We start from the raw sequence: 23,578 nt of genomic DNA, 5'->3' as shown, positions 1-23,578 counted from the left end.
GGGAAGTGGCTCTTTTGGAGTATGGTTACGGGACTAGCTACAACTTTTAATAAAAATTTTTGAAATTTGTTTCTGGGGAGTTTTATATAAAATGAAAAGAAATGAAATTCTCTTGTTTCTGGGGAATTTTATAGGAAATGAAAGGAAATGAAGTATTTCAGCCTTTTGAAAAGGCCCCAGGTGCCAAGAAACAGCCTTTGTTAATAAAGTCATGCAAATCTCCCTTGCTGGGTAGTGTTGGTTTTTATTTGATTTAATAAAGGAACAGTCTGGAAGTTCTTTTAGCTAATTACAATTAACTAACCTCACCTGGCAGTGTATCCCAAGTGTATGTCACCTGGTAATAGCTAACAGTTAACATTATTATTAACATTAATAATAATAATAGCTACGTGCCGTGCTTGAGTGCTTACTATGTACCAGGCACTTTGGTAGGTGAGTTTCTCAAAATAAGCTTACTTAAACATAATTTAATTTGGAGTCTATCAAATTTCGATAGCAGGCATCATGGTCGACACTGGGTCCTTTGTTAGTCCAAGTCGAAGTGTTAAGCCGTTTTCATGGATTATCTTATTTCCTCATTCCTTGTAACAGTCTTGTGGTGTGTATATTCTATTTTTTATTCTCTTTTACACATTAAAAATAAATTGAGGCACCGGAGAGGTTCAGGAACTTAGTAAGTTCACATGGTTAACAAGTGGAGGTAACAAGATTTTTTTTTTTTTTTTTCTTTTTGGTTTTTTAGGGCCACACTCACGACGTATGGAAGTTCCCAGGCTAGGAGTCTAATTGCAGGTAGTCTAATTGCCCAGCAGTTTGGGATCTGAGCTGCATCTGCGACCTCCATCACAGCTCACGGCAACGCCAGATCCTTAACCCACTGAGCGAGGCCAGGGATCAAACTCGCATCCTCATGGGTACTACTCGGATTTGTTACCGATGAGCCACGACGGGAACTCCCATGGTAGTAACAAGATTTAAACCTTGGCAGACCTGTGTTCTTCTGAGAACACAGATAAGAAGTTATAGATAAGAAGTTGTATCTGTAAATCTTAGCATGTAAAGTGGCTACAGAAGTGTCCCCCCCACTGTCTGAGAAGTTATAGATAAATTATAGATAAGAAGTTGTATCTGTAAATCTTAGCATGTAAAGTGGCTACAGAAGTGTCCCCCCACTGTCTTGATTTCATTCTTTTTGAATAGTTGAAGGGCCAGTATCTTCTCTTGATTCACTCTGGGATTTGTTTTTTATCAGGGATTCATAGAGTTCCTTAATCATTAAGGAAAGTTTCAACAGTTCATTTGTCTCGTGATCTAGTGGAGATTTTTTCTGTGCCCACACTGAAATAAAATCCATGCTGTTTATTGAATTCATTCATTTCATTCTTCTTCTTTTTTTTTTTAACAGTTTTATTCAGAGGCTGGATGCAATATCAGTTAAAATGCTTTAGTCTGCAAGTAGCATCGAACCCCAAATGAATAGATTCACCCATAGGGAAGTTGTTGTTGCTACAACACAGAAGGTTGAATATCGAGGATTCCTTAATCCATCAGTAGAGTATCATTAAGAACCCAGCCCTGCCCACGTCTCTGCATTCAGTCCTGCTCTGATAAAAGGGTGCTGCTAAGGAAATAGCTTGTGATTCGTCCTGCAAATCTTTATTTATTTATTTTTAAACTAGTAGGCTTTATTTCTGTAGTGGTTTTAGGTTTACAGAAAAGTTGAGCCGACAGTATAGAACTTTCTCGTATGTTCCCTTCCCCACAGTTAGTGTGGCACATGAGTTAGTATTGATGAACCAATACTGATACATCACTATAAAGTCTATCGTTTCCATGAGGGTTGGCTTTTTTGGGCGATATCGTTCTGTGTGTTTTGAGAAATGCATGATGTCCTATATCTGCCACTATAGTATCTTACAGAAGTTTTGCTGCCCTGATCACCTTCCGTTGTTCAGTTATTCGTTCCTGCTTCTTTTCCTTAACCCTTGAAACCCTGGAAATGACTGATCTTTTTTTATTACCTCTATAGTTTGCTCTTTCTAGAATGTCTTAAAGTTCAAATCATGTAGTACATGGCCTTTTCAGATTGGTTTCATCCACTTAGCCATATGCATTTAAGGTTCTTCCATGTCTTTCTGTGGCTTTTTGTAGCATCCTTTGTATTACTGAATACTGCTACTCATGCTGGATGTGTACCACAGTTTGTTCCATTCAACTATTGAAAGACATCGGGGTTGCTCTCAGCTTCTTGCAATTATGAATAAAGCAGCTGTAAACATTCACGTGCAGAGAGTTCCTGTTGTGGCTCAGTGGAAATGAATCCAACTAGTATCCATGAGGACACAGGTTCGATCCCTGGCCTCACTCAGTGGGTTAAGGATCCGGTGTTGCTGTGAGCTGTGCTGTGAATCACAGATTCAGCTCGGATTCTGCATTGCTCTGGCTGTGGCATGGGCCGGCAGCTGTAGCTCCGATTTGACCCCTAGCTGGGAACCTCCATGTGCCACGCCTGCAGCCATAAAAAACATTAAAAAAAAAAAAAATCATATGCAGGTTTTTGTGTGGATGTAAGTATTCAGCTCATCTGGGTGACTACCTCGGAGCATGATTACTGGACTCTACCCCACTGTCAGACACTGCCACACTACCTTCCAGAATGGCTGTACCATTTCAAATCCTTTTTATTATTATTATTATTAAGGATTAATTCTTAGTTAACCATTTGTTAATCTTTCCCACCAGACACAAGGCCCCCCTGTAAATTGTCCTCAAGAAAACTGGCATTGGGTCTCAGGCCCATTCCGAAAGCAGTCACTGGCCAGGGGAAGCAGACCATGATGAGGTCTGAAACCCGTCAGGGTTCCTCTCTGGGGACCGTCTCCAGCTGGAGAGGGAGCCCCTCTTCCTGAGCACCCCGCTGCATGAAGAGGCAGCCAGGAAGCCGAAGGCCCACAGAAGATGGGGCTGTGACAGCAAGCGGGAAAGACGGCAGGAGGGAAGGTGGCTGTCGAGGCGGCTAAGGCTGCCTCACAGAGGCCCTCAGGCCCACGGTTAGGGCTTCTCTCTCTCTCTGTGCCCCCCCGCCCCCCCATCCTCACACCCCTCGCAAGCTCACTTACCCTTCTTCTTCGATGAGAATTGCAAAAGCAGCACGTTTAGACTTCATGCTCCCAACCCTCACCCCTCACTTTCAACCTCAGACCCACTGAGACATTTCCAGGCGTTTATCCAGTCCTGAAGCTCGTATTGAAAATGAATAAATGCGCTTAAATTATCATTACACATTTATTACTTTTTCCATAGTGATAAAAACGCACCATCCACAGAGAATTAGGCCATTCTTGGAGATGTGCCTCTTTCTGGCCTGGGTGCCACCATTCACGAGCCCTGTGCCAGGATAGTGCTCCTGTCTTAGTGGGCCTCAGTGCCTTTGGCTCTAAAGTAAGGAGCTGAGACCGGCTAATCACTGGCGCCTCTTGTACTGCACAATGATAGCTATCTGTGACTTGTTGCAAACACAAAAAGGATTCCTGAGTGCGTCAGGTCACAACGGATTCAGATTTTGGCGAGCCGTCACCTGCTTTTATCACAGCCGCGAAGAACTTTATCACTCTCTCTAATTGCCCCTCGTCAGGGTTAATTAAGTGTGTTTTAAGTTCTCCCTTATTGTCTAATGTGTGCCTCTCTATTCTTTGCTCGAGAGTTGTGTTTCTTTCCCTGTGCCGTTTCTGATCAATAGCTGTCAGCGTGCGTTTGGGAGGTCAGTGGCTTCTCCTCGGCACTTGACTGGCAGGTGGCACTTTTGAAGTGCTGCACACGTTGCCTTCCTTCTGGCTTTTCGGGCCCTCTTAGTTCTTGGCAGGGAGCAGAGAAAGGATCACGTAACCCAAGTGTTTCCCTCGGCCCAGCAATCGTCTTGGTATTCATCTTCTTTGTCAAAGAATGGGTAAAGAAGGCGTCATTAAGAAAATGTTGGTGCTCCTTCCTTGTGGCCAGAAACCCCGTTGTCATTGTCACTCTTTGACTTGCTGCTGTTTAGCCCTACGTGGCTGTCATTCGTAGAAGGATTCCTCCTGGCAGCCTGTTATCCTGACTTTGAAAATCTCAGGTTTGAAATGGAATTTCTTTGCCCATCAAAGGAGTTATGGATTGATATAGTCATAGTTTTACCTGGTTTTTTTTTGGCTGTTGTTGTTCCTTACCAGCAAGTTACTTTAAAGGCTGTGATTTGTTTTTTTCTATTATGTAGTCATTATTTTAGCTCTTAAAGACCTCTTCGATATCAGGAACCTATCCCCTGTGTTTCTACTCCCTGAAACAGTTCCTGGGGAGGTGTGAACAACATTTGTAGCTTGGTATCTTTGGAAGTATTTTGTGTGGTAGGTGGCAGGTAAGAATCCTGGCAGCCATTTAGAAAGTATATTGTTTTTGGAGTTCTCGTCATGGCCCAGCGGTAATGAACCTGACTAGCATCCATGAGGATGTGGGTTCCATCTCTGGCCCTGCTCAGTGGGTCAAGGATCCAGTGTTGCCATGAGCTGTGCTTTAGGTCACAGATGCGGCTTGGATCCCGTGTGGCTGTGGCTGTGGCGTAGGCTGGCAGCTGTAGCCCTGATTCGTCCCCTAACCTGGGAACTTCCATATGCCACGGGTATAGACCTAAAAAGCAAAAAAATAAAAAGTAAATTTAAAAAATTTTAAGAAAGAACGAACATTGTTTTTGAGGACTTTAAGGAAAGACCACAGATTCCCTGTTTCTTTGGTGTAGTTGTTTTATGTCATTTCTAACAGCCCTTTCGGGGGGTAGCTAGGAAGGCAGGAAGTCTGCTCTGAGGAGCCAGTGTTTCTGTGGTGACATCTGGCAGTCACTGATGGCTTTTGAACAGCATAGGAGCAAAAATCAGAATGACTTCATAGGATGCTCTTGTTGCTGTGCGGGTAGGGATCCTGGCAAGGATTCTGCCGCTAAAGAAAACTTCAACATATACGTTGTATCAGTTGACATGGGAATAGGCAGAGATCCAGACACTGTCATGGAGGAGCATTAGCCAGGAATATGGTTCACAAATCAGGCCTGGCCCAGCCTGCCCTGGCCTGGAATAGCCAGAAAGTCTTGGCCATTGAACACTAGGGAGCATCACACGGGCTAGAGGAGAAAACGTCTGGAATAGGCACGGCTGCCCCTCCCCCTCCTCTCCGCCCCACCACTTGGTTGCTACCGAACCGTATTGTTGATATTGCCCTTCGTTGCAGGTTCGAATCATCCTCCCACGCCATCAGCATGAGCGCCTATCTGCGAGAACAGAGAAGGGAGCTGTACAGTCGGAGTGGAGAACTTCAAGGTGGGTAACTGACCTTCTTTGGAAAAAGGAGTTTTCTGGAGGAAGACCTGGAGTCTTTACAGCATGTGAATTTGAGGTCTGCACTCATGGGATTCTTTCAAGATAGCAAAGATTTAAGGACTTGGTAATCTGTTTCTTCTGTCACTTCCCAACACCTGCTGCCAAGCAGCTCACACTGCTGTTGTGGCCACAGGACTAATGGACCTGGTGTACCGTTCAAGTGGGAACACAAAGCACCGGGAAATGAGGTCAGCGTCTTCTTGCTTAAAGATGGCAGGCGTGAGTCCAGTCACAGCCTGGGGGATTCTAGACTTCTGTGGCTGCTTCTTAGTTATTGTTTTCAATACCTTTTGGAACATGGCAGGAGTGTTTGAGATTTGGAAATGTGCAGATGCAGCCTGTGTCATGATTTAAAGGGAAGAAAGCTGTCTCTCAACAATATGTTCCAATCCACCTAACTGTGACACACGGGATATTTGAGGCTCATGGGTGGTCACTAAGAAGTTAGAATCTGCAGAAGAAAATACTAAGAGAATAAATTATATGCAACTTTAATTAAGTAAAAAAATCAGACCAATAACTGTGTGTGTGTGACTACAAGGAGGCTAATCCTGGTAGAGGTGACAATTGAGGAAGGTTTGCGGCGTTCCCGTTTGGGTGCAGCAGAAATGAATCTGACTAGTATTCATGATGATCCCTCGCCCTGCTCAGTGGGTTAAGGATCCAGCATTGCCTGGAGTTGTGGCGTAGATCACAGATGCGCCTCAGATCCCACGTTGCCGTGGCTGTGGTGTAGGCTGGCAGCTACAGCTCTGATTTGACCCCTAGTGTAGGAACCTCTGTGTGTGGTGGGTGCGGCTCTAAAAAGCAAAAAAAATGGAGAAAGATTTATGAGGGCCTGCAAACTCTAAGACATCCAAGCACTGGAAGGGATGAAGGTAGAGTACAAGGAAATGAGATAAAAGCCTTAAGATCCAGTTATGAAAGTAAGGAGTGAATATCACTCACCAATATCAGGCCATCGGTGGTGACAACTGACTCCTCCTTCAGATTGCTGGAGGCGCTGAGAACGGAGTGTGTCTTTAAATTATTTTGGAACCATGGGCTTTCTTCCCAGGGGATAGGTAAGAACACTTTCACCATCTTTGATGCACTGCAGGCACTTGGAATATTTTGCAGTGACTAGCCTACACAATTAAATGTTTAGTAGTTAAGACTCATCATAATTCTACATCGAAATATGATAAAACAACCAGCCAGCCTTTCTGGATTTAAAAGTCTGTTGCCTAATCATTCCTACCTTCACCTTCCGTATTAACCCAAACAGCTATTGATTTTTCCAAAGACTTTGCTATGCTGACTCACAGTTACATCCTGGTAGTAATTCCACAGTTCCAAGACCCAACTGCCCAGACTGAAAGCCTAGAAATATGTTCGAGGGTATGGGGAAAAGGACATTAGCTTGCCAGCATTTTATTTAACATTAAAGTATTGCTGTGCATCCTGGAAGACCCGAAGTTGTGTCTTGGAGGCTTGACGTCCAGGAGTACAGAGAAGCAGTTAGATTTGGGCCCAGTGAAAGATTGAGCCACTCTCTGGTCACCAGGAGGGAAGGAGGAGGGAGACTGGGCTTCTGCAGGCAGCTGTCCCCCAGCTGTAGAGGGTGGGGGCTTGGAAGGAAATGATGGGTTTGATCCTGCTTGAACTGCCGGTTAGGGGGCGCTGCCGTGATGGAGGGTCGGAGAGATCGTCTGTTATCTGCCTGTTTGTTCACAGTGTCCTATTTATAAATCCAGAGTTGGCCGAAGGGATAGTTTAAGTTTACCTCCGTAATTCCTCTCCACCGGCTTCTAGTATGTGAAATTCCTTTAATGGGGACACACAAAGCCTTTCTTCCTCTTTTCCTTCTTCTCCTCCTCCTCTCCCCTCCGCCTCCCCCATCCGTCTCTTCCTCCTCCTCCTCTTCACCTGAATCTTGATCATTTCGTGTCTCTTAATAAACTTAGTTTTTTAGAGCACTTCTCCATTCACAGAAAACCTGGGCGGAATGTACAGAGAGTAGCGCCTGTTCGCACATATGCGCTCCCTCCCCTCCCCTCAGCATCCCGCACCCCGATCAAGCCCTTCACTTGACCCTCAGAGATGAGAAGGCAGACCATGTATGTAACTAATGGGACGGCAACGCAAGCTGTCATTCGCTCTGACTCAAGCATCGTTCGTGAACGCGGTTAAATGATGGATAGTCGATTCTCCTTTTGGTTCGTGAGAATGGGGAGTGAGCCCCCGGCCTCCTGCTCTCGCCAGGCCGAAGCATTGTCTTTGGCCCACCCCCACTCCCACCTGTGGTCCATGATCTCTTGGGAGAGAGTACAGCCAATCAGTGAAGCGTAGAGGGTTCTGGGCCCTTATTGTCAACACTTAAAATCTAGCTCCCAGGGAGTTCCCGTCGTGGCGTAGTGGTTAACGAGTCCGACTAGGAACCATGAGGTTGCAGGTTCGGTCCCTGCCCTTGCTCAGTGGGTTAAGGATCCGGCGTTGCCGTGAGCTGTGGTGTAGGTTGCAGACGTGGCTCGGATCCCGCATTGCTGTGGCTCTGGCGTAGGCCGGTGGCTACAGCTCCGATTGGACCCCTAGCCTGGGAACCTCCATATGCTGAAGGAGGGGCCCAAAGAAATAGCAAAAAGAGAAAAAAAAAAAAAAAAAATCTCGCTCCCAGGTTCCTAGCTTCGGAAGCTCTCTGCCTGTTGCCTTCTCTCTACTTGGGAATAGAAGAAACAGTGCCTGTTCAATGAGGCTCTTGTTAAAGTTAAGCTCTGGACATGCTGAGATGCTGCGCCTGACCAGTGGTACACATTAGGGCTTCCTCCCTCTCCTCCAATATTGTTATTATATTATTACTAGTACCGTCGCTTGAGAATTTTCATGTATCTTCTCTTCGTCTCCTCGTTGGGCTAAACCTTACTCCGCTTTCCACCTTAAATGTAGCTGTCCCTCACTCGGCTGAGCCCTCCCCTTTGCCTCCTTCCCTCCCCACACTCTCTTTGTCCCCCTGGGCCCTGGGCCCTGCCGTGTGCTCACATCTTTGGTGTTCCCTCGCGATCTCCTTCCCCGCGGCACTGTCCCATGAGGGACCTAGCGTTTTATTTCCTCTGCTTCGGCCAGTGCCTGGTGTAGTAAATGTTCAGTAAATACCGACTGATTCACTGACAGAAGGAATGAGGGCAGCAGAGTCTAAACCGTTGAGAGGTTAGGGAAGGCCCCAAAAGATACGGGCCACTGACAGCCATTATCAGCTTCGTAGGTTTCCGTTAGCTTTTAAGTTTAAGCCAAAGTAGAGGAGGGGAGATAGATACATATGTATATGTGTGTGTGTGTGTGTGTGTGTGTGTGTATTTGTTCTTTGCAGTTTTATGTAGCTTTGTTAAATAGAACCATTGCCCTTGAGCTGTCTGGTCTAGGACAACACTGCTGTATGTAATTGAAAAACATTTTATAATCCAACTAAGTCACAGCGGACTTAGATTCTCCAAGGATGGTTAATTGAAAAATCACCGTAATCTAACCAGTAACTTTCCCATCCTTCAAAACATTAATTGTAATATGGAACTTCCAAGCCATGGTCTATTGTACTTACCAGCGTTCAGCAAAATAGAAGAATTTAAATGGGGGAGAAAGTAGTTGGCAAACATATCATGTTCATAATAATCATTAAAAAATAATTTAGCTGAGCTGATATATCACAAGCTTGTTGAGAGAGCGTATCAGATGACCAATTTTTGTGCAAGTTTGATGGTGTTTCCTTGAGGAACAAACGTTTCTCTGATGAATTCTTTTAATATTTCAGCAGGGGAAAAAAGGAGGGGTCACGACTCTTTTCCATTAAAAACAGCCATTCTTTTTCAGTTATTCTGTTAATCTGGCTAGTCCAAGGACCACAGTGAGATCTGCCTTTCAGCTTATCCTGCAAAGGTGTGGTTAAATAGTTGAGTCAGATCCTGAGACACATTTGATTTTTGTGTCTTCTCTTAATGCCGTGGAGCTGCCGGCTTCACCTCCCCAGTGGTTTGGACCATAAGGTCAGCTCTCCCTTCTTTTGCAGGAGAGCGATAAAGACAGAGCCTCAACGTAACATTAAAAAACGCTCAAATCTGACAAAAGTTAGGTTCCTGCCAACATTTCTAATTCATCATGCAATTAAAAATGTTCCTCAGCCTAACAGCACGCAAGGGGAAGAAAGAATGAACAAATGAGATTTCTTTGGTATCATCAACCCATCTCAATTGGCTCTGTTAAGTTACAGATGGTTCATTATATAGTTTGCTGTTGGCAATTGCGCCGAGGAGGTGGGGGTGCTGCTTCATAGCGTGCAGGGTAACAGGTGGAACTCTAGCTTGCGGATGTGTCGACGTTAATCATAGGCGTCCTGTTGTTTTGAGCCTCTCCACTGCTTCATTGCATGGCTTCGCTGTGTTGTAGGTTAGCAAGACACTCATTTTAGGAACATTTAGCTTGAATCTAGCATCTTGCTTTTAATGTGATTCTTCAGGAGAATAAGACTGCTGATGAACACATTATCTCGTGAGGGTTAAAAAATAAAATCAAAATGCTTACTGCTGCCCAGGACCAAAATAAGCTCTTTGGTTAATCAGTCCCCTGTGCCTTGGTTTTCTCATTTGAAAAATAAAGCTGTCATGAGTTCTGGCTCTTTTAGGGGGATAGTGTGACTCTAAAATTAGCTATTAAAACTCTGGAAAAATGAGGATAGTTATAATTGATTTAAATTGAAGTGGTGCTTTGAAAAAAGTTATCACTGGGGCACGGCAAAAACTATATCCGCCTCTTTAGCTCTTATTTTTCTTCCCTTCCAATCTCCCTTTCTCATTGGGTCGGCTCTCCTCAAGGTCATCAGTGACCTGCGTCTTGGTAGATGAAGAGTTTGCTTTTCAGTGTTCATCTCACTTGCTCTTTCAGCAGCTGTGCTCCTTTTTCTCTTGCTCATATTCTTCCTGGGCCTTCTCTAGGGCTTCTCGGAGTGTCTCATGATTTAGTCTTGGAACCTTTCTTGTGCTCCCTGTGGAGACCCTTCCCAGGTGATCTCAGCCCAAACCAAGCTTTGTTTAGGACCTAGTGCAGGTGACTTCCACATCTCCAGCTCTTGGTCTGCTGCCCAGATGTCGTCGTTTCCTCATCTCTTCCAGTGTCTTCTCTCCCCTCCCCCTCCCTTCCTATCCATCTTAACCACAGCAGTTAAAGAATTTTCCTCATATGGTTAAAAAATATGGACATCTTGTTAACTTGTTAAAACTTTTCTTCCCTTACCTACTAGTTCCTTCCAGTGCCTAGGGCAATGCTTGGCTCGAATTAGGCACTTAGAAAATCCATGATGAAGGAGGCACCTTGAAATCTCCTGATTTTGTAGGTACAAGCCTACTTATTTGAGAAACTGTAGAGGGAGCTTTAATAAATAGACTAGGATTTGTGATTTGTCTTTGCCCCCCCCCCTTTTTTCCCGCTTTTTAGAGCTATACTCATGGCACAGGAAGTTCTCAGGCTAGGGCTTGAATTGGAGCTATAGCTGCCAGCAACTTGGGATCCGAGCTGCGTCCTCAACTTACACCCCAGCTCACAGCAACGCTGGATTCTTAACCTACTGAGTGAGGCCAGGGATCAAACCTGGATCCTCATGTATCCGTTTCTACTGCTCCACAGCAGGAACTCCCTGTCTTTGCCCATTTTTCAAGATGATAAATCTCATAAATGGGTATCGTACTTTAATTGTCACTGATCAAACTGAGGTGTATGCTCAGCTTTGATTACAGTTTCCTTTGTCTTGGGGCTACGTAGTACTTCTCTTTGTACCCAATAATACTACCTTTGAGAGTATCAGCTTTATTCCCATTAGTTTAATGAGTGGCGTTTCTATGGCCCTGACATTGAAATACTCTGTAAAGGTCCAACCAGTTGAGAATTGACTTCTTTAAGAGGATTTGTGTTACATAGTAAATATGTAAGTACCGGGATCAGGGAAAACTGGGCTCTTAGGCTGACCTGACCTGAATTTTCTGAGTAGTTGGGAACTGGGGTTGTGAATACTTAATACTATCCCATGTAATTAATCTGCTTAGAGGGGCCTTGCCTTAAGGTAAGGCAGTATTTGAAATGAGCTGATGATCCTTTTGACAAAAGGATTTATAGTAGGAGTCTCCGAAGTAGTAAGCCGTTCTAGAATGGAGCATTTAAAGCAAGATTTCCTTCATGTACACATTTTTCAGGGACATTGTGGCTGAAGTGAGGTACAGTGGTTTTACATTCATATCATCCATTTGTTCTACAGCTTTACATACAAGAAGTACTTGTAAAGCTTTATATCCTGAAATTTGATTAGAAAATTCTTTGTAGTCTTCAAAATTTTGCCTAATGACTTTGTGAATAACTGTAACAGTATTCAGGGGACAGAGGAAAAAAAAGCACTTTCTTTCCTTGTTAAAATTGCATATAATTATTTTAAAATAACCATCATCTCTTAGAGTTATGGTTTCTGTTTTACATTCTGAAATTGTGTATGAAAATTGATTTATCTTCCTTTTGTATATTTACATTCTTTTTAAAAATACAGATCTTAACTTACTTATATGTAAGATTTGTCTTGTCATGAAATTATAATAGAGTTTTATGAATGCTAATTACTTTATCTGTTCCTAAGAAGTAGTAAGTAGTAAATACACTTTCCTCAGGTCCTGAACAGACAAATGCATTATTTCACATCATTTAGAAAATGAAAGTGTTCTTATGCCACAATTGTTATTGAGTGTACCAGCTCTTAGCCTTAATCTATGCAATGTAGATATTTATTTGATTTTAAAATATTCTTTTGTGGGTCTAGTTTATATAAAATAGATTTATTTTCTGAAGAAGTTTAGTTCATACAACATCCTTGCTACCCAATGGATGAACCTCTGGTAGCTGAACCAGTCATGAAAAAATCAGTCTTGACAGTGCAAAGTAGCCATCACAAAGCCTTGGTAAAACCTAACAGCCTCACTTTTGAGAAATGACCCTTGGTCATCATGCAGAACTAGTTAATGACATTGACATAGAACCTTATTTTTAAAAAACTTGTATTGGACCCATTCATTCATCCATACAGTTATGAGAAAAGAGGGAATGCTGTTAAATGAGATACATATTTGAGTTTTGAAAGTGATATATATGCCTGTATATTTATCTGTATTATAATTAAAAAAAAAGAATGAAAAAACAACAACAAAATCTTTTATCATGATGTAACAGAAAAACTATAAGTTAGCTTCTCATATTTTTCACCATTTGGCTCACATTAACTTTTTAATAATGTGAAAATAATAGCACTGCTATTACTACTTTTTTTTCTTGGACTTTTATTTAGGACCATAGGAAATGTTATTTTGGCAACTCGGATAGTTTACATGATGCATGTAATTCTGACTTGAGATTTTTTAGGAAACAGAGAAGGCCATAAATATTTATGGTATGTAGTGAGGAAAATAATTATCAGAAACTAGTGAGAATGCTATGTAACAAATTTGTCATTGTCCCAATAGGACACTATTCATAGGGTAATTTTACATTTTCAAAAAGAAGGTTGGGTCTTTTAGGAGTACTAATAGTTAGAGGTTACCTTATCTGAAATGATCTGTTTTCAGAATTCAGAAGAAATTGATATAAACACATACTAGGATGTCTAGAAAATGAAACAGTAGATTTCGATGATAAAAAGTGCTTTAGGAGTTCCCGTGGTGGCGCAGTGGTTAACGAATCCGACTAGGAACCATGAGGTTGCGGGTTTGATCCCTGCCCTTGCTCAGTGGGTTAACGATCCGGCGTTGCCGTGAGCTGTGGTGTAGGTTGCAGACGCGGCTCGGATCCCGCGTTGCTGTGGCTCTGGCATAGGCCGGTGGCTACAGCTCCGATTAGACCCCTAGCCTGGGAACCTCCATATGCCGCGAGAGCGGCCCAAGAAATGGCAAAAAGACAAAAAAAAAAAAAAAAAAAAAAAAAGTGCTTTAGGCTCATAACCTAGTGCTTTTAAACTCCTATTTCTTAAGTCTTATGTCACAGTTGCGTATAGAAAACAGCTTGAAGTGGAGCTGGTTTGACTAAGTGGGGGTGGGGGCTCGGAGCCCTGCCTGCTTAGACCCCACTCCACTCGCTCCTTTCCCCTTCCTCTGGGGGACATCGAGGAAACCTCCCACTCCCAGAAGCAGACTTCTCCACAGCAGAAAATTCGATCTTGGGAGAGAGATGACATTATAGATTGAAAGGGATAAGACTGACTAATCAATAATGGATGATGAGTCAATTGTTATCCATAAAGGAAAAAATGACATGGGATTTAAATCTCATATCATTTAGGAAAATGCATTTTTGCTGGGTTGAGAACCCAAATGCGAAAGGCAAAACCTTTGCACGTGTAGGTTCACAGCAGCATTGTTTGAATAACAGAAAACTGGAAACAACTCAAGTGCCTTAGACAGGAGAAAGGAATTCTAAATCCTGGTATAGCCACAATTCCACGTGGTGGGATACTCCATAGCAGTAAAAATGAATGAGCTCTGCTAGACATTAACTTGGTTGAATCTCAAAAGCCATCACATAGGAGTATGTGTGTGTGTGTATAGAGTGAGTCTAATTTCATCTCTACCGAGATCCAAAGCAGAACCGAATAATATTTTCTTTACACATACATCTTTATGTGACAAAAATGTGAGGAAGGTAAGATGGGGGCATGACACTCTGAGATCACCTCTGGAGGAGGATTTAATCAAAGAGAGGAGCGCATGGGGCTTGACGGGCAGTAGTAGTCTTCTGTTTCTTAAGCTAAGTGATAGAAATGCTGTTGCTTGTTTTGGTATTTTTAGAACCTTATAAATGTCATGTACATCCATGTGTATGTATAAAACATTTCATAAAAAGTAGAAATACAAAATTTTTTTAAAAGGCCTCTATGTCACCAGAGATAAAGCCATGGATGTAGTGTAATGCTGCCATCTTCAAGTCTAAACCAGATTTGGAGTTTTCTGTGACAGCTGGATTGGTTCTTGGGCTTGCACCCTTCCACTGGAACTCCACGTCCCTGCCAACGCTCTGCGTTATTACTGAACTAATACCGTACCTTAAGGAGCTGATGAGAAGAACAACTTTCGGGGTCAGGAGGGCTCCCTTCCCCTGGCCTGTGCCTTCCTGTTCCTCTTCTTCCATCTGGGTGTCAGAACCTAGCAGTAAGGGAGGTCAGCAGCTATTCTACTCTGTTTCCTGTGTTTTCTAGGACCTCCTAGGTATTTATGGAATCAGTATAGACTTAGTTGTATTTGTTCGAACTGGACACTTCCCTAAGCTCTTAGGATACAGTAACGAACAGGATCAGGTTTGGAGTTTTGCCTGCGAAAGGCAAAAGAGCAGAGAGAAACCGTGAATGTGTCACAGAGATGGGCACTTGTCTTCGAGCATTTTTAGCTGGATACTTGGCCACCCAAAATACAAACATTTCTAGGCTTTCCTTGCAACCAGCCATGGACAGAATTCTAACCAATAGGATGTGAGTGAAAGTGATGGACGTAACTTCAGGTCTTCTATTTAAAGGGAAGGGCCGGGCTCTCAAAGCCTGTGTGCTGTGTGAAGATGTTCACACACACACACACACACACACACACATACTATGAGTGAAGTGTTGTGGGGAGTCACCTTAGGGATGGGACAGCAATGGTTTACAAGGAGCTTGGGTGTTGAGTACTGTGCAGAGTCACACTCTGATGACTGGAGCCACCCAGACTTGTCTGTGAGAGAGGAATAAACTTTTGTTTAAGTCACTAGTATTTGGATTCTCTATTACTTGCAGCCCTACATATATTCTCATTAATTTGACATATAAATAAGTGATCACAGGACTGTGATGTGCTCCATGTTGGATTTGCACGTATATATGTAGCTGAGATGTGCACACAGGTTCTGGGAAAGGCAGGAAGGCTTGTATAAGTATTTAATGGTCAAGCTGCTTAAAAAGGTTGAAGAAAAGCTTTGTGGATAAAGAGGGGTGGGCATTTCAGGCAGTGGGCTTGGAGGATAAATGCATGGACGTGAGAGTATAGGCCTTTCTTGTTTCCTAACATGAATTAGATACAACTTTTTTTTTCTTCTTTGTGAATTAAGGAGAGCAGTTGATGTAGACAGACCTCTCCTGGTTATAATTTGTTACTTCTGGGAACCAGAGATGATGGAGAGAACCTCACAGCTGTTGTGAATGGCTTTGGCTCTGGTTCATTGTAACACAAGTGGTGTGTCGGTGATGACAGGAATGTCAACATCATGAGTGTACTAGAACAAGAGCTAAATGTGATCACTTACCGGTTTTTCTGAGTGTTGTTCGAGTGGTATAGTCCTGCCACTTTATCACTGCAAGTCCTATAGGAAGAATAACTTCTAAACAACCATTGTTGTGTACTGTATCAGACTCAGCATGGCAGCTTTGGCTGGAGAAATCGGCAGCGCCTGGATCATGAAGGACCAGCCTAACCTCATCCCAAAGTACCTTGTTCACCTTAGGCAGCTTGGAGATGGCAGAGTTCTGTGTGCTCACGTTGGATTTCCAGCTCGTAATTGCGGTGCGGGGTGAAAATATACATCAAGAATGGTTAAGCAGTGAGATCCTGCTGTATAGCACTGGGAACTGTATCTAGTCACTTATGATGGAGCAGGAAAATGTGAGAAAAAGAAATGTGTATGGGTGACTGGGTCACCTTGCTGTTCAGCAGAAAATTGGCAGAACACTGTAAACCAGCTATAATGGAAAAAAAAACAACATTAATTTAGAAAAAAAGGAAAATATACATCAAGTAACTTTTGGCTTCACCCTACAATATTAAACTCAAAGAGCCCATATTACAGTAATGCAGGCTAGTATGTATGAATCTTACACAAATCTTACAGTAGTCATAAGATAGGATGTTCATTTCCTAGAATTGTGATGACATCCACGGAACTGCAGCCAGTTGATTTGCATATTCATGCCCACTTAGCTCAAATAAGTCCCTGTTTGTTTGCACGTTAACGCCTGATTCTGCACCAGTTAACTAATCTGCATGTCCCTGTTCAGTTGGTTAGTGAGGTTCATGTGTGGGATCTTGGTGCGGCTGTTTGTGCTTTGAACAGTTGGGCGGGCAGCGTGGTTTCATGGAAAGAGTACTTGTTACTCATCTTGCTTTTACTCTCAAGTGACTTTACCCTTCTGAGCCCCCGATTACTCATCTGTGTAACAAGCTCGTGACACACACTCTGCCTCTTTCTTCGGGGTCTAGCAGTGTATTGGAGGCGACAGCGTGCAGGTGACATATCTAGGCCAGCGGTATTCTAGGCCCTCCTCCTGGAACATGTACATCTGGGAGGGTTCTTTGTGCCCTGGAAGGCAAGATATGCAAACAGCCAGTTTTAAGAAATGTTGTCAGTACCTCGGGGAGCGTGGAGGAGAAGGCAGTATTCCTAGGAGTGTCACAGAAGGCGTTAGAAAGGAAGAGTCTGTGTTGAAATTGGAAAAGATAAGTTAACTGCACTGATCAGAGGAAGGATTCTCACTGCAGGTAGGTAGAAGAGGTGAAACAGCACACAGCTATGGGAGAGCATCGTGGGGCTGTAGGGATTTCATTGTGTTTGAAGCACCCGGAGAAGACTGGACCTAGACAAGGAGGCATGATGGGCAGATCTCTAGGACCTGGTCTGATAGCAAGAAGGTACAGTTTCTGTTCTGTGACTGAGAAGGGGTGCTCTAAAGCTTTAAAGCAGGAGACTTAACATAGTCAAATCTGTATTTTATTTTATTTTATTTTTGTCTTTTGTTGTTGTTGTTGTTGTTTTTAGGGCTGCACCCACTGCATATGGAGGTTCCCAGGCGATGGGTCAAATCGGAGCTGCAGCTACCCACCTATAGCACAGCCACAGCAACGCGGGATCTGAGCCACGTCTGTGACCTACACCACAGCTCACGGCAACACAGGATCCTTAACCCACTGAGTGAGGCCAGGGATCGAACCTGCATCCTCATGGATACTAGTTGGGTTCTTTAACACTGAGCCACGATGGGAACTCCTGATTTTATTTTTATTTTATTTTTGGCTGCTCCTGAGCCGTGTGGAAGTTCCAGGGCCAGGGATCGGAGAAGCTGCTGCAGTGACAATGCTGGATCCTTAATCCCCTGTGCTGCAAGGGCATTGCCTCAATTCTGCATTTTAGTAAAAGTGTCTGGCGGCTTGTGGGGGAGAACCGGTGCGGTGAGATTGGAGACAAGGAGGCAAATTGTGTTGGTTCAGGTGAGAGCTTGTAGAAGACGATGCCAGCTTTTTGAAGGGTAATAGCAGTGAGGATGGCCAGGTGGGAACAGATCCAAAAGCTAATTTTGAGGTAGAGTCAGTTGGACACGATGCCGCGTTCTGTGGGGAGTTTGAGCAAGAGATAGGCTTGGTTCCCAGCTTTCCAATCTGGTGACTTGGGTGGATCACGGTGTTGTTTGTTGCAAGTTAGGAAATACAAGAAGAGAAGCTGTTTTTATGGAGTGTTAGCTAGGGGCAAAGATAGCTTTTTTAAATGTCTATTTTCATGTTTCTCCTTTTTGTTTAGGTCCAGGTAATCTAACCTTAGCTAATCTAACCCACTGAATTGATCTATAATCTACTGCCTCATGACGAAGGCTTTCAGCAGTGTCTGCTTACCTGTTATCTTTCCAAAGCGCAGAGCGTTGGACTTAAAGGTTTTTACCCTCCTTCATCTTCTTCCTATTTTTAAATTGCAAATGCTGCTTTCTCTTTTACAGGATTTGACTGATCTGTTCATTTTGGTGCCCTCTTAAGTCTCTGAAGAATGCGAATTCTTTAATTTTTATTTCTAGATATATCCTATATGTTTATTATCATTAAAATCATCATTCTTAATAACTTTATGATTTTTGTATGAGTCACTTAACTGATTTTCTCAATTGTAAAGAGAAGTTAAATGATTTCTGTGACCCATTCTGTCCAAAGGTCTAGATGCTTGAGCCTCAGCTGCTTGGTCACTGATCTGAGAACCAGTCGGTGTGGTGTCTGCAACTAGGTTTCTTATCTGGATGATTTGGGGAACGTTAACTCCTTTGTGTGTCAGTGTCTTTTTCTATAAACTATGATATAACACGCTTGTCTCATGGGACCATAGTGAGGGTTAAATGAGTTAATATGTGTACAAGTGTTTAGAACTGTGCCCAGCACATATTTAGTACTGAGTAAATGTAAATTATTGTTAACTTATCTATGACTGCCCCCCAGCCATCACCCCCAACACCTAGCATCCTTCTTCACATGTAGGAGACACTCGATAAATTCTTTGTAAATTAAAGAATGAATAAGCATGCTAATGGACAGATAAGTTCAAGTGGAATATCCTAGAGTGGTCTATAGAAGCTCTTTTTCCTTTTTTCTGCCTTTTTTTTTTTTTTTTTTTTTTTTTTTGGACAGACGTCCTTTTAGTTAGAGGGTTGAGAAAACATGTTTCCTATTATCCCAGTCTTATAATTTTTTTGGGGGGGTCTTTTTTTAGGGCCACACCTCTGGCACATGGAGGTTCCCAGGCTAGGGGTTGAGTCAGAACAGTAGCTGCTGGCCTACACCACAGCCACAGCAATGCTAGATCCATAACCCACTGAGCGAGGCCAGGGATCAAACTCATAACCTCATGGTTCCTAGTCGGATTTGTTTCTGCTGCACCACGATGGGAACTCCCCAGTCTTAGAATGTTAAGTGGCACCCACTGTGGTCGTCTGGGTGGAATTCACATATATCTCTAACCATAAGAGGGTAACACTTAGGGACTCCTCAGTGATTTGCTCTGACGAATATTTATCCCCCCTCCCAGAGATAAATATTCGTGGCAATAGTGAAAGCAGCCATTTCTCTTCAAAATTATTTCAGTTCTTCAATGGCACTAACTCCGAACTTTGCTACGCATAAAATTTAGAATGATGACTACATGGCAAAAAAAGGAATGGCAAAAAACAGCATGGACATTCCTTCTAGTTATGAATTAACTGCTTCACATCCGAGTCTTTGGCAACATTTTATGTACAGCCTTGTTTTGCTTTCCTCTTTCTTCCAGTTTGAAATCCTTTCTTTGTAACTTGTGAACATGAAAAATAAAAAACGAAGTTACACTCTATCTCATGATTTGCTAACAACTCTTAGCGTGGAAAACTCCCAGAGCTAGCGGAGAGCTCTGATGAGTGCCTTAAAGGGAAATAAATGGAAATGATCTTTTGAAAACAACATAAATTCTTAAAACCAATAAAAGATGTATGACTGAAACAAAGTTACCAAAAAAAAAAAAAAAAAATTACAGCTAATCTGAAAGGGGGATTTGTGACTGGACCTGGAAGGCGAGCAGGGAACTGTGTGTGGTCATTACTCCCCACGCGTGGTGAATGTAGAAAAAGGCCTGATAAAAGCGAGGCTGTGGACAGGATGGACCATTCACTCACCAGTGATTATCTATCCTGCCACCATCTACCTATGGCTCTTACTGGAACCCGTTGGAATCAGTCATTCCAACTTCTCTTAAATAATTGATGAATCATTTAAAAAGTTTTTTTCAGAGTTCCCCTGTGGTGCAGTGGAAATGAATCTGACTAGTGTCCATGAGGTTGCGGGTTTGATCCCTGGCCTTGCTCCGTGGGTGAAGGATCTGGCATTGCCGTGAGCTGTGGTGTAGGTCACAGATGCAGCTCGGATCCTGCGTGGCTGTGACTGTGGGGTAGGCCGGCGGCTACAACTCTGATTTGACCCCTAGTCTGGGAACCTCCATACGCTGTGGGTACAGCCCTAAAAAGCAAAAAAAAAAAAAGTTTTTTTCAAGAGATGATCTTCTGCCACAAAAATTCTTTAGCATCTCATTTGAGTGACAGACTGCGATCATTTCAAAACTGTTTACTCTGATTTACTTAATAGATAGTGGTTCCTCAAAATAGATAATTTGGTCTTATTTCCTAAGAAATTGAAATCCTTTGTCATCCCTAGATTGGTCAGTACGGTTCTTTTTTTGCCTTCGCTGCTAGGATATTTTTAGGCAAAGATAATGCCCCAAGGGGAATACTACGCTTCTTTTTAGATGATGTTTGCTTAGTTTTTAGCCACAATTATTTTATTTTGCACTTGGAAATCTGTCACTGCCTCAGATGTCTTTAAAAGTATTTATATTAGTGGTATAAATAGAAATTATGTCTCTAACATTTGAGCTTTGGTTCCCTGTGAACTGTCTCCCTTTTTTCTACCTTTTCTTCCTTATTGTACTTTTTATTGAGATAGACTATGGCTACAGTGAAGTGTGTGAAGTGTGCTTATCTTGAACACACGTCCAGAATTTTGCATGCAGAATCATGTAACCAGTACCCAGGAGGTTTTCTCATGCCCTTTCCCAGTCGGTCCCACCCCCAAGGTAACCAGGATTCCAATTCTAATGCTGTCACTTAGTTTTGCGTATTCTTTAACTCTCTGTAATCACACAGGGTCTTACGTATCTGCCTGCTTTTGTTCACCATAATGTCTGGAGAGTCATTCATGTTATTTAGGGCATAGTTTGTTTTTATTGTTGCCTATTCCATTGTATGATTGTAGGGCTAATTATCCACTCCCCATGTTAGTATACATTCATCATTTCCACTTTGGGGCTATGATATGCATGTCTGCTCTGAAGAATTTTGTACATAGGCACGCATTTCTCTCAAGGATAAACCTAGGACTGGAATTGCTGGGTCATGAGCTTAGCCTGTGCTCAGCTTTAGAAGATATTTAACAGGCACTTTACAGTTACAAAAGTGAATGAGAAATTGTTTGAGAATTTTATTATTCTACATTCTCACTAACATATGATTTTGTCACCCTACTAAGTTTTCTGCAATCTGGTGGTTGTGCAGTCTACTTTACTTAAAAAAATTTTTTTTTCTGAGGTCTCCCTACTTCTGGATATGAGTTTTCAGTTTAAAGGCTATTTTCCAATGTGCTGATTTATAGCTTTTCCTAGCAAAGTGACCCTTTGTCATTCCTAGGAAGTCCTGATTGTGTAAATGTGGCCTTACCCAGGGTTCTTGGGTGGCTTTTCTTGTTATAAATCCCCTATTAATCCGTCATCGCTTTTGTGGTGGAGTGTAAAGATACCTCCTCTCTTCTCTTTCTGCCATTTTTTTTTTTTTTTTTTTTGGTCAGTGGTTTTCTATTTTGAAGTATATCTTTATTGCATGGATCGTATTGATATTCTCACTGGTGACAGGCAGAACTCTGAATGGACCCCCAATTACCCATGATCTTTATAATTTCTCCTCTTGTGTCTGCCAGATCTGGGAACATCATGGAATATCACTACCATGATTAGGTTACATCCTGTGTCACCTGTAATGGGATTTTGTAGATAGGATTAAAGTTTCTAATGATTTACCTTTGAGTTAATCAAAAGGGAGGTTACCCTTGTTGGGCCTGACACCTAACCAAGTGAGTCCTTAAGAGACAAGAAGCAATAAGGATGCTAGCCTTGAGGAACTAATTCTTGTGAGAAGAGGGGGCCATAGGGCAAGGGCCTCGGTTTCTAGAAGCAGAGAGTAATCTCTGTCCAACAGTCAGCAGGAAAACAAGGACATCAGTCCTCCAACCACAAAGAACTGGATTCTACCAACAATCTGAATCAGCTTGAAAGAGGACCTCAAGCCTCAGAAAAGGTTACAACCCTTGACTCACACCTTGATTTCAGCTTAGTGAGACCACAGCCACAGCTCCGTGGGATCTGAGTCACGTCTGTGACCTACACCACAGTTCACGGCAGTGCCAGATCCTTAACGCACTGAGCAAGGCCAGGGATCAAACCCACATCCTCATGGATACTAGTTGGATTCGTTTCCGCTGAGCCACAATAGGAACTCCCATTGCTTTTTTTTAAAACGGTCTCTTGCCTTGCCCAGATTCTCACTGCTGTCACCTCTTGGTTGGTGCTGCCTCTACCTTGAACCCTTCCAAACCATTGGTTATACTGGAACCAGAATGCTTTCAAAGTATTTGGTAACTTCTTATGTCCCTTGTACTAACCCCCATGTCCTTAATATGCCTAATAGGGTCTGTGTGATTGGCCTCCACTAACACCCAGCCTCTTCCTGGCCCCCTTTCTCACCACAGCCCTGCTGGACTTCTCAGCTTGTCATGCTCATTCAGCCTTGGCCCTTCCTTCCTTGCAAGTGGCTCACCCCTATCTTCTCCTTCATAACTTGTTCTCATCTTTAAGGTGGTCCTTTGCTGTATGAAAAGATTTTAGTGTAATACACAGTAAGTACTTACCATGTGTCAATCAGTACTCTAAATGTTTTTGCATGGAGTATCTTGTATCTTCTTAACTTCCTTTGGGAAGTTTTTGTTTTGTTTGTTTCAATTCTCCCAGGCAAGGTTATTGTCCTTATTTGTAGCACATGACATGTTTATAGTTATTCAATTAATTACTTGTTGTTTGTTTGAAACATATACTTACTCATTTTAAGTTCCACAGAGGCAGAAGCCTTGTCAGTTGTGGTTTCCTTAAAGCTTTTAGTCCAGTGTCAGACATACAGTAAGCTCATTATTCATGCTTTTTTACAAATGAAAAGAAATTCAATGTTGCACATTAACCAAATGTGAACTAGACAGAAGCTTAGGGGCTTTTTTTGTTTTATTTTGTTTTTAAGACAGTTTTTTTATTTTCTTTTTACAGCAACAGCTGCAGCATATGCAAGTTTCCAGGCTAGGGGTTGAATCGGAGCTGTAGCCGCCAGCCTACACCATTGCCATGGCAGTGCCAGATCCAAGCCGCATCTGCAACCTACGGCACAGCTTGTGGCAATGCCAGATCCTTAACCCACTGAGTGAAGCCAGGGATCGAACCCACATCCTCATGAACACTATGTCAGGTCCTTAACCCACTGAGCCACAACAGGAACTCCTGAAGCTTAGCTCTTTTCTCTCCACCTTTGGAACTTTTTCCTGTATGCTAATAATACTTGAGGAGATATAGTAATATATCATAGACTATACTAAGAAGGAAGCTAAGGGAAACTAATATTGTTTGAGAGAAGAGAGTGAAGTTATTGAGATTGCATTTTTGAGTATGTACATAACTATCACTTGATTCTCACAATCCTTGTCTCAAGTAGGTCTTCTTTTCTCACTTTAATGGCT

At 42.7% G+C, this 23,578-nt stretch overlaps 1 protein-coding gene across 2 annotated transcripts in view; it reads left to right on the top strand.

The window, feature by feature from the left end:
- The window catches only part of EXOC4 (exocyst complex component 4), an 801,583-nt gene that overhangs the window by 222,607 nt on the left and 555,398 nt on the right, over nt 1-23,578 (top strand). For both annotated transcript variants that reach the window (XM_021078821.1, XM_021078822.1), the window contains exon 9: nt 5,257-5,345. In XM_021078821.1, the coding sequence (XP_020934480.1) occupies nt 5,257-5,345 (89 nt within the window). The remainder of the gene's footprint in view (nt 1-5,256; nt 5,346-23,578) is intronic.

Source organism: Sus scrofa, chromosome 18 (genome assembly GCF_000003025.6).
Source record: "Sus scrofa isolate TJ Tabasco breed Duroc chromosome 18, Sscrofa11.1, whole genome shotgun sequence".
Taxonomy (NCBI): Eukaryota; Metazoa; Chordata; class Mammalia; order Artiodactyla; family Suidae; genus Sus; species Sus scrofa.
This window is presented reverse-complemented; position numbering and strand designations above follow the sequence as displayed.